Source organism: Canis aureus, chromosome 16 (genome assembly GCF_053574225.1).
Source record: "Canis aureus isolate CA01 chromosome 16, VMU_Caureus_v.1.0, whole genome shotgun sequence".
NCBI lineage: Eukaryota > Metazoa > Chordata > Mammalia > Carnivora > Canidae > Canis > Canis aureus.
Genome location: NC_135626.1, coordinates 39,536,725 through 39,551,770, shown reverse-complemented (window position 1 = coordinate 39,551,770; position 15,046 = coordinate 39,536,725). Strand labels below are relative to the sequence as shown.

At 38.9% G+C, this 15,046-nt stretch overlaps 2 protein-coding genes and 1 pseudogene across 2 annotated transcripts; all 3 read left to right on the top strand.

Moving 5' to 3' along the window:
• The first annotated feature begins 1,647 nt into the window (after positions 1-1,647).
• LOC144286579 (keratin-associated protein 2-3-like) lies at positions 1,648-2,357 on the top strand. The gene has a single exon (XM_077853174.1). The coding sequence runs from the start codon at positions 1,695-1,697 to the stop codon at positions 2,097-2,099; it is 405 nt and encodes a 134-aa protein (XP_077709300.1). The 5' UTR covers positions 1,648-1,694; the 3' UTR covers positions 2,100-2,357.
• Positions 2,358-5,498: 3,141 nt separating this feature from the next.
• LOC144286577 (keratin, high-sulfur matrix protein, B2C-like) lies at positions 5,499-6,315 on the top strand. Its single transcript, XM_077853173.1, has one exon. The coding sequence runs from the start codon at positions 5,564-5,566 to the stop codon at positions 6,017-6,019; it is 456 nt and encodes a 151-aa protein (XP_077709299.1). The 5' UTR covers positions 5,499-5,563; the 3' UTR covers positions 6,020-6,315.
• A 5,096-nt stretch (positions 6,316-11,411) lies between these two features.
• Positions 11,412-12,328, top strand: LOC144286578 (keratin, high-sulfur matrix protein, B2C pseudogene; annotated as a pseudogene).
• The last annotated feature ends 2,718 nt before the right edge of the window (positions 12,329-15,046 follow it).

Here is a 15,046-nt window from a genome sequence, read left to right as displayed (position 1 = left end):
CAGAGGCTGAGAGGTAGAAGAAATGGGAAGATTTTGGTCAAATGATACAAATTTTCAGTTACGAGTATCAGGGATCTTATGTACAGCAGTGACTAGTTAACAATACTATATTGTACATTTGAAAGTTGCTATGAGAGTAAAGCTTTAATCTTCTCACCATAAAAACAATAATAACAAAAGATAATTACTTGGGGTACGGTGAAGAATGTGTTGACTAACCTTATTGCAGTAAGCATCTTGCAATATATACATGCACCAAATCATCACAATGTACACTTCAAGCTTACACAATGTTGTATGTCACTTATATCTCAATAAAGCTGGGACAAAGAAAAAGAAGAACAACAAAAAAAGAGCAGAATATACAAGTTTTTATCTTGGTTCTGGTTACTGCTTTTAAAAAAAGTCATGTGGGTCCCTGGATAAGAGATAGAACATGAAATATGAGAGAGTTGAAGGTCTTCATTGATGAGACCATGCTTCATTTCTCCCTCTTCTGTCTCCTCAGTTATGACTATACACTCAGTCAGTTTACATTCCTTTTAAACTTTTAAAATTATGTTTAAAATTCCATTTGGGGAGCTTTAGTTCCTGGGGCTTGAGGTACATTCTTTTGAATGATGGGAATGATCCTAAAGTGACTCAAAACCCTGCCTGGTGAATAATAAGAGGGAAAAGCTGAAAAGTAACGAGACTTCTTCCCCCCCATGCAATTCTCCAAGAGCCTCTGATGACCCTTCCCTAAGAAGCATGTCTACCACACTTCTAGCAGTACTGTCACAGAACAGCTATGCAGTCCCCTACATAAGTTTTCTGATCAATGTATTGTCTACGTCAGCAATGCTGGTTGGAAACCCTCCATCTTGTCAGTCATAGTGCCCATGTCAAATATATTAAGAAAAAATTTCCCATTACATGATTCTTTATCATATACACAAGAAAGGCAAATATAAAAAAAAATGTCATGTCTCAGAGATAAAAATCAACATTCTGTAGCCAGAAGGACCACAGTTGCTCAAGCCTGAACAGAAGAAAAGAAAAGAAAAACAATGGAAGGCAGCTGTGGATATTTTATTCCAATTCTTAGCTTTTTACAAAAATAACCTTTTATCTTTCCCAACAAGTTATCTGAGCTGCAGTCTTATTCAAGGTACATGCATTCCATTATCAAGTGATAGGTCAATAAAGTCCTAAGGAGTCTACACCCAAGGACATGTCTAATACCTGTCTGATTCACATACAGGTTTCTCAGGGCATCTCCTAAGAGTCAAATACAAGATCCAGTCAGTACTCTAGAAAACCCTATATATTTGATTTATTTTAAAACTTGCAGTTCTTTTAGGATCATTTTCTCCAAGATTCATCAGGTGCTTATCTACCCAAAATATGCATCAAGAGCTGCTATCACCTAAAATGACTGTGAGTGCTTAGATTTTGATGATGAACAGCATGTATATATCCATATTTAGGAATGCAACAAGAGTTCTTTAATGAGATCATGAGTATGTCACAAGCAATGCAATCATTTAGTCAAAACAAAATCCTACTTAATTGGCCAAAAGATAAATGGGGGGGGGGTGTCATCAGCACCTGGGCAGGATATATAAAGGGCCCAAAGCAGGACAAAGACATTCTCACCTGACAACATCCAAATCCTCTCACCAGTCCAAACCTAAACAGCCCCACATATCACCATGTCCGGCTCCTGCTGTGGTTCCATCTGCTTCTCCCAGGGCTGTGGCACAGAATGCTGCCAGCCCTCCTGCTGCCAGCCCTGCTGCTGCCGCGACCCCTGCTGCTGCCGCCCCGTGAGCTGCCAGACCACCGTGTGCCGCCCCGTGACCTGCACCTGCCGCTGCACGCGCCCCATCTGTGAGCCCTGTCGCCGCCCTGTGTGCTGTGACCCCTGCTCCCTGCAGGAGGGCTGCTGCCGCCCCATCAGCTGCTGCCCCACGTCCTGCACTGCCGTGGTCTGCCGCCCCTGCTGCTGGGCCTCCACCTGCTGCCAGCCCATCTCTGTGCAGGCGCCCTGCTGCCGCCCCTCCTGCTGCCAGCCTGCCCCCTGCCGCACCACCTGCAGGACCTCCCCCTGCTGCTAAGAAGTGTACCGACTGTCTAGAACAAGCTATCAACTTTCTGAAAACGTCGTACTCCCATCTCTACCTAACAAACCTCCTGCCCTGAACTATCAAGACCCCAAGTCAACCAGAGGTTGAATGGAAATACAGGCTCACTTATTAAGACTTGGGCTGTTCTCAAGTCTTTGTAACACTATCAACTCCCTTCTTCCCACTGAAGATCTTAGATCTTGTGGCATGCTTCTTTTCTAATAAACTTCTCATCTTTGGCCTAGAAAATACATTTTTGGTTTTACTTGTTCATTCTAATTTTTTTCATTAAGTTTATTTTTTATTTTACTTAAATCAATTTGCCAACATATAAAATATACTGATTGCCTACATCTGCAAGTCATAGGCTAGATGGTATATGATAAAATTAAAATTGAGTTGAAAATGCTCCCCTCTTCAAGAAACTTCTAGGGAGATAAATGAAATTCACAATGATGCAACTAAAAATTATAAAATGAAAAAAAAAAAGTACGACATACATTGATGTCAACAGAGAAATCGGTATTGACTAGGGAGGGAGAACAAGGAAAACTGAGAAGGGAGCTAGCATTTTGTATAGGTTAACATTTTGACATGCAGGTATAAAAGATGATAGCATTCTCAACACTGGTAATAATACACATGAAGGTATGGAGAGAGGGACTGTTCAGAGGATAGTTTGGCTGGGAACACTGGATATATGTAGAATGATAGTGGAAAATAAATTTGGAAAATGTGTATGCTTTGAATACTAACCAAAGGAGTATGCCCTTAGTGCAGTAAGTACTAGGGAGCTGTTGAAAGTCTTGGGGCAAGTGAATGGCACAAAGGGTATTCTTATGGTAGCTGCTTATCAAAAATAAGGCCAAAGGCTAGACATATAATAGCTATACAGAAACAATTCAAGAGGCCATTGTACTGGTCCAAGTGATATACAGTAAGAACTGACCTACAATGATAGCCATGGAATAAAGAAGACACAAAGAGTAGGGCAGACATAGAAACTCAGAAGATATATTACCTAATTGTGGGAAACAAATAGTTAAGAATGAAATGTGTTGGAATGCCTAGGTGGCTCAGCAGTTGAGCATCTGCCTTCAGCTGAGGGTGTGATCCTGAGGTCCTGGGATCAAGTCCCTTAACAGTCTCCCTGCAGGGAGCCTGCTTCTCCCTCTGCCTATGTCTCTGTCTGTCTCTCTGTCTCTCATTAATAAATTAATAAAATCTTTTAAAAAATCAAATGTGTTATTGCAGCTTTAGGTAAAACTCTTTTGTGAGAAGACACCTAAAAGAATCTTAACATATTCATGCTTATTTACTGTATGTTTACTACTCCATAGCATTTCTGCCCACTACTAGTATTTCTTTGAGCTATTCTAAAGTATTTTTTAAAAATAAGGAGACAAAGAGTTTTAATACTTAATTGATCCTGGAAAACAGCATGGTATAAAATAAAATGAATTGATGTAGGAGGGAGAGATAGAAGTTTTATACCCAGCTCTTCTGGCTGTCTATTGTGTGAATTAACCAAGTCACTAATCTCTCCAAAATGCAGCCACTCCTAGACTCAGTAGTATTCTAACATCATCTGATGCCAAGAGGAAATTAAAAGCAGTCTATACCAAAAAATCAGTGTTCCAACTTAAAACTATAAGGATGGATGTTAGTATATTTGAATCTTTTCCTCGATTCATCCCTCCTATCAGTATTACAATGATTTGTACACTAGAGCAAGATATGAGGCAGACAGATTGAACCTCCCTTCTGCACAACCCTTTAGTGCTCTGTGCATAATATGATGATTTAATAAACATTTGATACTTATAAAAACAATGATGTCAGTTTCTTTTAAAAAATGTCAGTTTCTATAACTATACAATCAAATGTTTGGACAAAACAATTTATTGTTTTTGATCTCTGATACTTGATGATTCCTTCAACCACTTTTCAACTTCATACCTGTGGTCATGGTTATCATATGACATGAATATCTTTCTTGATACTGGCATGAATCACATTCTAATGTAATTCTATCACTGTTCAAACCAATACTTCCACCTCATAAAAAGCTAACTATGTGCTTCTATTCAAGATTGGAAGGAAAGAATAAACCTACCACAAATAGCAATAATATGCTCTTTTGGCCACCACTTCTTTTTTCATTTCCCCCCATGTAAACACTACACATTCTTCTTTGGACAACATGTTCTTTCTTTTGGTAACCACCAAAACTGTTTCAAATTTATTTTCCTGAATGTATATCCAGCTTTCTGGCTATGTACTGTGTAAATAGAGCAGCTAGTCACTTACCTCTCCAAATTATAGTCATTCCTAGATTCAACAGTATTCTAACATTGGCTGGTGGTGAGGGGAAATTAAAAGTGGTCTATACCAAAAGATCAATCCTTTTCCACCTATACCTATTGAATGATATTTGATCATTCATTTCCTACCCTGCCTTATATGCACTGTAATCCAGAAAGGTTATTTCCTAACTTCTGCTTTTCCTTTTAGTGGTTCCCCTTCGTAAATTCAATTGTTGTACTCTTTGGTCTAATATCCTTTCACAGGACACATGGTGATTACATAAATTGAAAATAAATCCCACTTATGAGAAATAAATACTATCTAGATAATCTATATAGCAGTGATTTTTATCATTCATAGAAAAATATAAATTACACTTACATTTCTGTGTAGTATTTTCCTCATTAATGGCTATGAATTTTAGGCTTTCTTTTAAATTTTGGCTAATAAAATATCCATAGTAAATTGGAATGGAACAGTTTTTGTTCTCTACATCTTCCTGAGTGATGTTTTCTCAAGTCTGAAGTGTGAGATTCAGGAGAGATCATGGAAATTGGGAGAGATCCAATTTCTGGAAAAATCTATGGATTTCTATCAATGTGAAGTTTATCAGAGTTTCTATCTGACTAACTGTAAAGACTATAATCTTAATTATAGTCAATTTCCATGATCTCTCCTGAATCTCACACTTCAGACTTGAGAAAACATCACTCAAAATGTCTTACATAAGAAAGTCAATTGTTACTAATTTTTTCTGGAGACTTGAGTTTGGTGAATATGACCCTAAAATCACATCATCTTATGAGTGAGAGTCACTTTGTCAGGTGATGCAGAATGGAAGCTGAGACTTAAGGAGAAATTACAGCATTGTTTGGAAATGAAACAATAACATTTCTATTAAGGATGAAACATTTAGTGAATATTAGCTGAGCAATAAGGAAAAACCAATCTGAGGATGCATTTAAAATAACTCAATATTTGAACAATCAAAGGACTCTGGAAAAGCTTGTTTAAAGAGTAACAAGATAAAAATGCTGTCCATCACAAACAAAGGAACTGGCCAAGACCTATAAAAGGCCCAAGTGGAATAAGCAGCTCTCACTCAGAAACTCCACTAAGCAACCCAACTCTCAACCCAGCTCCTGACCATGGCCTGCTGCTCCACTAGCTTCTGTGGATTTCCCACCTGCTCCACCAGTGGGAACTGTGGCTCCAGCTGCTGCCAGCCTAGCTGCTGTCAGACCAGCTGCTGCCAGCCAACCAGCTGCCAGACCAGCTGCTGCCAGCCAACTTGCTGTCAGACCAGCTGCTGCCAGCCCAGCTGTGGGACTGGCTGTGGCATTGGTGGTGGCCAGGAGGGTGGCAGTGGAGCTATGAGCTGCCGAGTCAGGTGGTGCCGCCCTGACTGCCGCGTGGAGGACACCTGCCTGCCCCCCTGCTGCGTGGTGAGCTGCACACCCCCAACCTGCTGCCAGCTGCACCATGCCCAGGCCTCCTGCTGCCGCCCATCCTACTGTGGACAGTCCTGCTGCCGCCCAGCCTGCTGCTCCTACTGCTGCCAGCCCACCTGCTGCCAGCCCACCTGCTGCCAGTCTACTTGTTGAAAACCTCATTCTAAAGGAATCCTGAGAAACTGGTACTTCAAAATGAGTCAATGTAGAGTCCCAACAACATCTGAGCTCTAATACTCAAAATCCAGCTTGCAAACTCTTATCACATGGCTACATAATTTTCCTAAGATGTGAATTAATTTATAATCGAAGACCAAAAATATTTCATAAACATCGATATGAACAGAAGTCCTACAAGTTTAAGAGAAATATGTAAACTTTTACTATAAATGTCTGAAGCAGCTCAACAGCTCTTTGGAGTTGGGATTTAATAAAATTTTTATTCTTCAGTGATGTAGTCATTGTTGGAGCTTTCTTTTCTTTGGAATTTTTTATTGCTATTGGGGTACTTGGATTTTTCAAAATCTCAATAACTATGCTATGACAGTATGGTTTTTCTTAATTTTTGTCCTGTTATAAAGGTCTTTGAAAGATGGTTTTTCTTTGTTTTACCATTAAATAGTCTAATATCTGCAGCCAAAATCTATGATTAAAAGAATCTATCAGAAAAAAAAAAAAGAATCTATCAGTATTTAAGAATTATTCCCCAAGGTCCTCACATATGCAAACTGATGGGCTAGGTGTTCCAGAAGATCAATTTTACAAAAAGGAATTTTTATGTCATTTAGCTTCTTGAGGTGTTACTAAATCTTTTTATTTCAGTCACATGACTCAGTGTACAATTCTTTCAATTATCAAGGGTATAAAAGGGTAATACATAATTGGAAAGACAGTAAACATAAGATTTCAAATTACTAGCATAAGATGTAAAGGCATCCTGAGTTCTTGTCACTACTTGGTAACTAAGAATCTATGGATTCTTGAGCAAGGCCTTTTGCCTGCCTGGGCACCAGTTGAAAGCCTGGAAAATAAGAGAATTGACTTTCATTGCTTACAACATCCCTCTCAGGCAGAGGATAGATTATTTCCTAAACAGGTAATAATGCACTGACAATTAGTCTCTTCAGATACCCAATAGGGAAAAAGTATTCAGTGGTCAAATAATGTTGCATGCATTTTCACCATTTTAAGGTTTATATAAAGCACAATAGAATATTAAAGAAAGCTCTAAAACTATTATTCCCAAGTTGATTTAATCAGGGAATCTTCCATTTATTTATTATTAACTAACATCCTGTAACACTAGTATTCTTCAAAATATACTTTGGAAAATGATGAAAGGGAATTTCAACTAATGTTTCTCTAACATCTATACAGTTCTTTCATGTATTGTTAAGTAGAAAACAAATATTCATTACAGGAAGGGTTTAAGCAAGCATGATACTGGCATTCACTATGTCCAGTCTTATTCTAATCTCCAGAGAGAGAGGTCTAGAATGAAGCATGGATGAAATAAAAAAACACATAGTAAGACCTTCCATTTTAATGGATAAAATCAAAGTGGTAAATGAGTGGCAGGAGATAAAGGGAAATGGGGAATGATTACTAAAGATTATTAGCTGATGAAAAAGTTTTTAAGCTAGAGAAAGGAATGGCGGTTGCAAAACATTATGGATGCACTAAAAGTCATTCAATTGTACATTTTAAAATGGTTTAGTATACATTATGTGAATTTCACTTCAACTTAAAAAACTAAGTCAAAGGCATGGGGTTTCCACTAACACGACTTACCAGCATTAGAAAAAAAGCACCACCTTTAGGTAGACACAGTCTATAGAATATACAGCTTACTGAGCCTATAGGATCTTTGTGTGAAAAAGGCTCTCCCTCCTCTGAGAGGACAGAGCCTCCCATCAGGGCACAACCTACACATTCATACACAATGTGTCTAAAACATGTTCAACACTCTACGTCCCTCATATACCACTCTCTTAGCTTCCAACAGATTAGGAAGACTTAGGTTGGATGCACCTTTTACTTAGAAGGGCTTCAGCTTGAAGCACCAAAAGAGCCAAGTGGACATGCAGAAGAGAAGAAGATCTTATTACTTGATATAGAATAAAAAATGGGGGATGTTCAACTGGTTGGCATATCAACCATATCTTATCACTCAGGAAAGTAAGGCAGAGGCAACTGAATTAGAGAACTAGTAAAATGGACTTTAAGGAATTGAGAGAAGCCCCAAAATTTACAATAAGAAACTCAGAACCTTGATCTCTTAAAGAAAAATAACTCAATATATAAGTATCTATAAACAGAAGGTAAACATTCAATAATAAAAACATAAGGGAAGGGAGAAGAAATGTGTGGGAAATATCAGAAAGGGAGACAGAACGTAAAGACTGCTAACTCTGGGAAACGAACTAGGGGTGGTAGAAGGGGAGGAGGGCGGGGGGTGGGAGTGAATGGGTGACGGGCACTGGGGGTTATTATGTATGTTAGTAAATTGAACACCAATAAAAAATAAATTAAAAAAGAAAAAAACAGAAAAATAAAAAACAAACACATCCTTTCTTCTTTTGGTACTACTGTGTCTGGGCCCCATCACTTAAATGAAGTAATGAAAACCAAAGAGAATAAGCAAAGTAATAAAATAGTTTTAAATGTAAAATGACTGGCATTCTTTTCTCAAAGAAGACCACAGATAGAGATATCCAGCATTTAAACAGGACATAAAATCTACACAGAAACATCATGAATGATTATAACTTCTTACTCTATTTGTATGAGAACCAATCAAGAAGAAATGGATTTAAGCGGTAGGAGAAAATAATTTTATTTTCTTAATTTATTTGGGAAGGTAAGGGAATGTTCAGATTTGTCTGTGGCAGAGGAGTAGAATTCTCAAATTTTAAGTGTCATACCTTATGTGATGGTTAATCTTATGTATCAACTTGACTGGTTTAAAGGAGATATGGTTTAAAAGAGAGCTGGTAAAACATGATTCCTGGGTATGTCTGTGAAGGTGTTCACAGAAGGAATTCACATATGAGTCTGCAGAATGAGTAAAGAAGATTGTCTTCACCAATGTGGGTGGGTATCATCTACTCCATTGAGACCCGGAATAGAACAAAAAGGCAGAGAAAGGGTGAACTGTTCTATAGCTCAAGCTGGGACATCCATTTTCTGCCTTTAGACTTCACTGCTCCTGGTGGGACTTCTCAGGCTCCATATCTGTGTGAGCCAATCCCTCACAATAAATACACACACACACACACACACACACACACACACACACATCCTATTAGTTCTGTTTCTCTGGAGAACACTTACTAGAACATCTTATTCTTAATAATTCTCTGAAGGCAATTAAAGCCCAGAAACATGAAAACTAAGTTAAGTTTTGCACCAATGTTAGATGCTAAAAACTGTGCCACACCAGAAAAGTACAGAAATAGAGATTTAACCAACAACATTACTATCTCCAGTGCCTTTATCAGGAGGTATTTCAACTCCTCAAACATCTGAATTGTTTGCAAGGGGAGATAAATGTTTTTAGTATCAGAGATTCTACTGAATTTAAATATGAATTAAATAGCTCCTGAGATTGTAATGGTGACAAACCTACATATTCCAAACATCCAAGGTGGAAAAATTAGCTAATCAAAGAATCTGTGATGTAGATTTGCTTAAGGAGAGGAGGCAAAAAATTCACATACCTTTTAACTCAAAATTTGATGTGGGATTTGAAAGTGTCTTAATTCTGACTTGGGAAGAATTATGATCTTAACTCAAAACTGTCATTTCTGGAGAAGCAGGACTGAACACCTGGTATTCTGATTCAACCTGTATAAGTAGCATTTTAAAATTCATTTCCCTATAATAGAATCCATACTCAACAGAGACCAGGTCACCTTTCATTGCACCTGCACAAATTCGAATTATATTAGCTTTCAGTGAGTTGGACTAGTTTCTAATATGTACAGTAAACTGCATATTGCAGATCTAACACACATGCTCCAGTGTTAATACACTGAGTGTGATTTTTATGCAGTTAAGGACATTTAAACTATAGGACATTCTAATATCAAAATTTAGATAAAGTCACAAGTCAAATAGGTTAATAACCTTTTTAGCACTTGAGATTTTCTTGAAATGTGCTTATTATATAGTTAAAAAAATAAAATTTTCAGAGAAGCCTCTAATTGTGTTGTTACTTACCCTAAATGCTGCCTTTCTTCCTTTGACTCTAAAAAAAGTTTGAAAGTGGGCCACATTTTTACATCTTTTCTTACCCTTTGATTTCCTCTACAATTGCTTACATTTGGAAAACAGAGCATTTTTTAAGATTTTATTTATTTAAGAGAGAGAGTGTGTGCATGTGTGTGAGAGAGAGAGAAAGAGAGAGAGGGAGAGGGAGAGATCACAAGCAGGGAGGAGGGCAGAGACAGAGGGAGAAGCAGACTCTCCACTGAGCAGGGAGTTCAGTGTCCATCCTAGGACACTGGGATCATGACCTGAGCAGAAGGCAGAAACTTAACCGACTGAGCCACCCAGGCACCCTGGAAAAAAGTATTGACTATAGTGGTTGAAAGAGTTTAGTCTGGAGTCAGATGATGTGGGTTCAAATCTCAGATTCAGGGCAGCCCAGGTGGCTCAATGGTTTAGCGCTGCCTTCGGCCCAGGGCATGATCCTGGACACCCGGGATCAAGTCCCACATCGGGCTCCCTGCATGGAGCCTGCTTCTCCTTCTGCCTGTGTCTCTGCCTCTTTCTCTCTCTCTCTGTCTCTCATGAATGAATAAATAAAATCTTTAAAAAAATTCAGATTCACCACTTCTTGCTGTGAAACTAGGCAAGAGATGTAAATCTGTTTGAGGCTCAGTTTCATTACATGGATGATGGGAGTAGCTATAGGCGTGGCTCATGGGATCGCAGTAAAAATTAAATGAACTGATACAGGCAAAGTAGTCAGAACCATTTGGGCACCCAAGTGCTCCAGAAACTGTGATCAGTAACAATTCATCCACATTTCTCAGTCACCCAAAAAGCATCCCTTTCTGGCCAGCTGGATCACTTTGTTTCATGGTCAAATTGAAGATAAGAAAGATAAATGGGCAGTAGTTGACATCAGGGCCATGTTGCTGGGAATTAAACTGTCATGTGAGGCCCAAGAGCTCGATTATTAGGATCAACATTGAGTAATACTGACACTCCTTAAAGATGAGGCATTATTGGTCATTGCCCATTATTCTTAGGGCAATGACCAAATTTTAACAAATATGAGGGACTGTGGGATGTGTAGCCAATGAATGCCAATGATTACTTGACTGTGGTAAAGAATACTAATTGTAGACCAAATAAAATGAACTTTAAAAGCCTTTTAGAGGTTGAAAAATAACTCAGGAACAGGGAAATTATTATTCAGAGACAGATTATTTATACACAGACAAGAAAGAGATTTTGAGAATTATGTAAATCATAGCTAGCCAAGCCTTATAAAAGGCCCAGCATGGAAGTCACTACCAAATCTCAAAAACTTCTCTTAGCAACCCAGCTCTCAACCTAAGTTCTGACCATGGCCTGCTGCTCCACTAGCTTCTGTGGATTTCCCACCTGCTCCACCAGTGGGAACTGTGGCTCCAGCTGCTGCCAGCCTAGCTGCTGTCAGACCAGCTGCTGCCAGCCAACCAGCTGCCAGACCAGCTGCTGCCAGCCAACTTGCTGTCAGACCAGCTGCTGCCAGCCCAGCTGTGGGACTGGCTGTGGCATTGGTGGTGGCCAGGAGGGTGGCAGTGGAGCTATGAGCTGCCGAGTCAGGTGGTGCCGCCCTGACTGCCGCGTGGAGGACACCTGCCTGCCCCCCTGCTGCGTGGTGAGCTGCACACCCCCAACCTGCTGCCAGCTGCACCATGCCCAGGCCTCCTGCTGCCGCCCATCCTACTGTGGACAGTCCTGCTGCCGCCCAGCCTGCTGCTCCTACTGCTGCCAGCCCACCTGCTGCCAGCCCACCTGTTGTGAGCCCACCTGCTAAAAGCCAGGTTGTTGATTTTTGATTTGAAGTTTCAACTTCCAAATCAATTCATGAACTAATTTTCTCTTCCACTAATCATGGACCACTAACAAATTCTTGAACTTTTATTTGGATTTTGTTGTGGGGGATACCACACATTTGGGCCTCACAGATCTATCTGATTCCATTCAATTCTGGAAAGACCTCATTCTCCCCACTGAGGTTGCCAAAATATAAATTTAACTCAAGAAATTGCCTTCAGGACGCATGTGAATTTACTCTCTATGACTCAGTGCCACCGATGCCACAGAAGAACCATCTGTCCTTCTCAGATATGTACACCTCCTCTATGCCACCATTCTGCAAGCTGCAGTTTTTATGAAAGGGAATTAATATACCAAGGTCTATTAAATTTTATTTGGTGCAACAAACATATCTATTCTTCTTCATTGAGTGTGTTCTTGATATGTATTTCATAAAAAGTCACTAAAGATTTTAGTCTGTTTTGGATATCCCACATTGCTGTCTAGGAAATTTAATCAGATCCAATGGATGTTAATCCCCATAGAAAGATAAAGCAAAGGCAGTTATATAGGGCCTCAGAAGTGGCACAGGCTCTATTTCCAAATCTTGACCTCACAAAATGTTTCCATAGAGTTACAGAAATCGGGAACTCTGAATCCAGAGCCAGAATATGATGTATTTTTTTCAAGTCTATTAGAGGAATGCTCTTTCAGGCTATCTTCAAACTGTGGTAACATAAACTAGTATATTACACTCTTCCATTTATATGTAGCCTTGAAGAGTAAAGCAAGAGAGCTATAAGTTAGGGAAGACTCTCTGAAGAAATATACTTTTGGTTAGATAGAAAATTTTACTTTTCTTTTTCCAGTTTCTAAACTGAAAGTGAAGATAATAACGTAACGAATTTGGTTTAAAATTTTCAAAAAATAAAAAATAAAATAAAATTTTCACTTAGAAATACATACATTTATTATACATACACATGCATTTATACATACTACACAACAAATGTAAGTTTAACATACAATGAATGTACACATATTTAAATACAGCATCAGGAAATGCTTAATAAATCTGGGCAGATTTTAGACAATGATTAGGATTAATTTGTGGTTTCTTGAAATTAGAACTGGAGGAAGCCAGGGGCTCCTGGGTGGCTCAGTCAGTTAGGCGACTGACTCTTGGTTTCAGCTCATGTTGTGATCTCTGGGTCAGGGGATCAAGCCCTGCACTGGGCTCTGGGCTTAACTCAGAGTCTGACTGGGACTCTCTCCTTCTCTTTCTGCTCCTCCCTCCTGCTCTGTGTCTGTCTGTCTGTCTCTCTCTCTCCCCCTCTAAAATAAATAAATAAATCCTTTTTTAAAAAGAACTGGAGGGAACTGAAGTTAATTCTTTTCTATTAAAAATACTTTAGTTAAGATTTTTAAAAAATATTTTTTATTGGAATTTGATTTGCCAACATATAGTATAACACCCGGTGCTCATCCTGTCAAGTGCATCCCTCAGTGCCCGTCACCCAGTCATCCTATCCCCCTGCCCACCTCCCCCTTCACTACCCCTTGTTCGTTTCCCAGAGTCAGGAGTCTCTCATGTTCAGTGAAAATTAATAAGACAGGAAACAACAAATGTTGGAGAAGACGTGGAGAAAGAGGAATCCTCTTGCACTGTTGGTGGGAATGTGAACTGGTACAAGCCACTCTGGTAATCTGTGTGGAGGTTCCTCAAAGAGTTAAAAATAGCACTGCCCTATGACCCAGCAATTGCACTACTGGGGATTTACCCCAAAGATACAGATGCAGTGAAAAGCTGAGACACCTGCACCCCAATGTTTATAGCAGCAATGTCCACAATAGCCAAACTGTGGAAGGAGCCTCAGTGTCCCTCAAAAGATGAATGGATACTTTGGTTAAGATTACAATGCTTTATTCTTTCAAGGGTTAATGGAAATCAAGTTTGGAAAGCATGAAAAAGGATAACGTGTAATCAGAGAATCAGTTTTCCCAACATTTCCTCTAGAGATCTGATCCAACCCAGAAGACACCCTTTAACAACAGAACAAAAATGGAAATGTTTTGTCTTCTTGTTCCTTTGATTTTAGCTACTGACCATTTTCAGGTAGCACTACCTAAGAGCTCCTTTTGAGAAAAAAGTATAAAGTAAAATGACAAGTGACTTGGGTAGAATGCAAATTTGGCTGTTTATCACTACAATACACTGCCCATCATTCATTCCTTCCTTGATTCAACAAGCATTTACTGAGTGCTCACATTCAGGATGGTGCAGAAGGCACTACCTAGAATACTAAAATGGATCAGACATGGCAGATCATGCCCTTAAGGAATGAAGGATATGGTAGAGCAATTACAGAATTTTAGCCCAGGGGTGTCTGAGAGATCATCTCATTTTGCAGATGAATAAACCAATGTTCAGAGGGATTAAGTGACTTTTCTGAGGTCACAGAATCACTTAATGATAGAACTAGTTTGAGAAGCCTGCTTAGTTTAATTAGTTCAATTTAGTTCTCATAATCACCTAAAGCTGGACTCCTTTAAAGTCCCCTATTAGCTTAAAATTCTATGATTTTTTTTTATTCAAAAGCACCAACTAAAAACAATTGAGGATTTATCAACAGGGGGATGATTGAATAAAGTGTGGTATGATCATAGTCTGGAATATTGCATAGCTGTTTAAAAGAATGACTAATACATATGAGATATGCAAAAAAATTAGATAACCTAGATAAAATGGATAAATTCCTAGAATCACATAATCCATCGTGAATCATAAAGAAACAGAAAAATCTTATATCTATCTATGAATCATGAAAAATCTAGAAAAATCTGTACAGATCTGTAACTAACAAGGAGATTAAATTAGTAATAAAAAACCTCCCAACAAATAAAATCCAAGTACCAGAAGCTTCACTGGCAAATACTACCAAATACTTAAAGAAGAGTTACAACCAATCATCCTCCAACTCTCCCAACAAAATAAATAGGAGGGAACACTTCCAGACTCACTCTATGAGGTTAGCATTACCCTGATACCAAAGCCAAAAACACTATGAGAAAACTAGAAACCAGTATCCCTGATGAATATTGATGCAATATTCCTCAACAAAATACTATCAAACAGAATTCAAC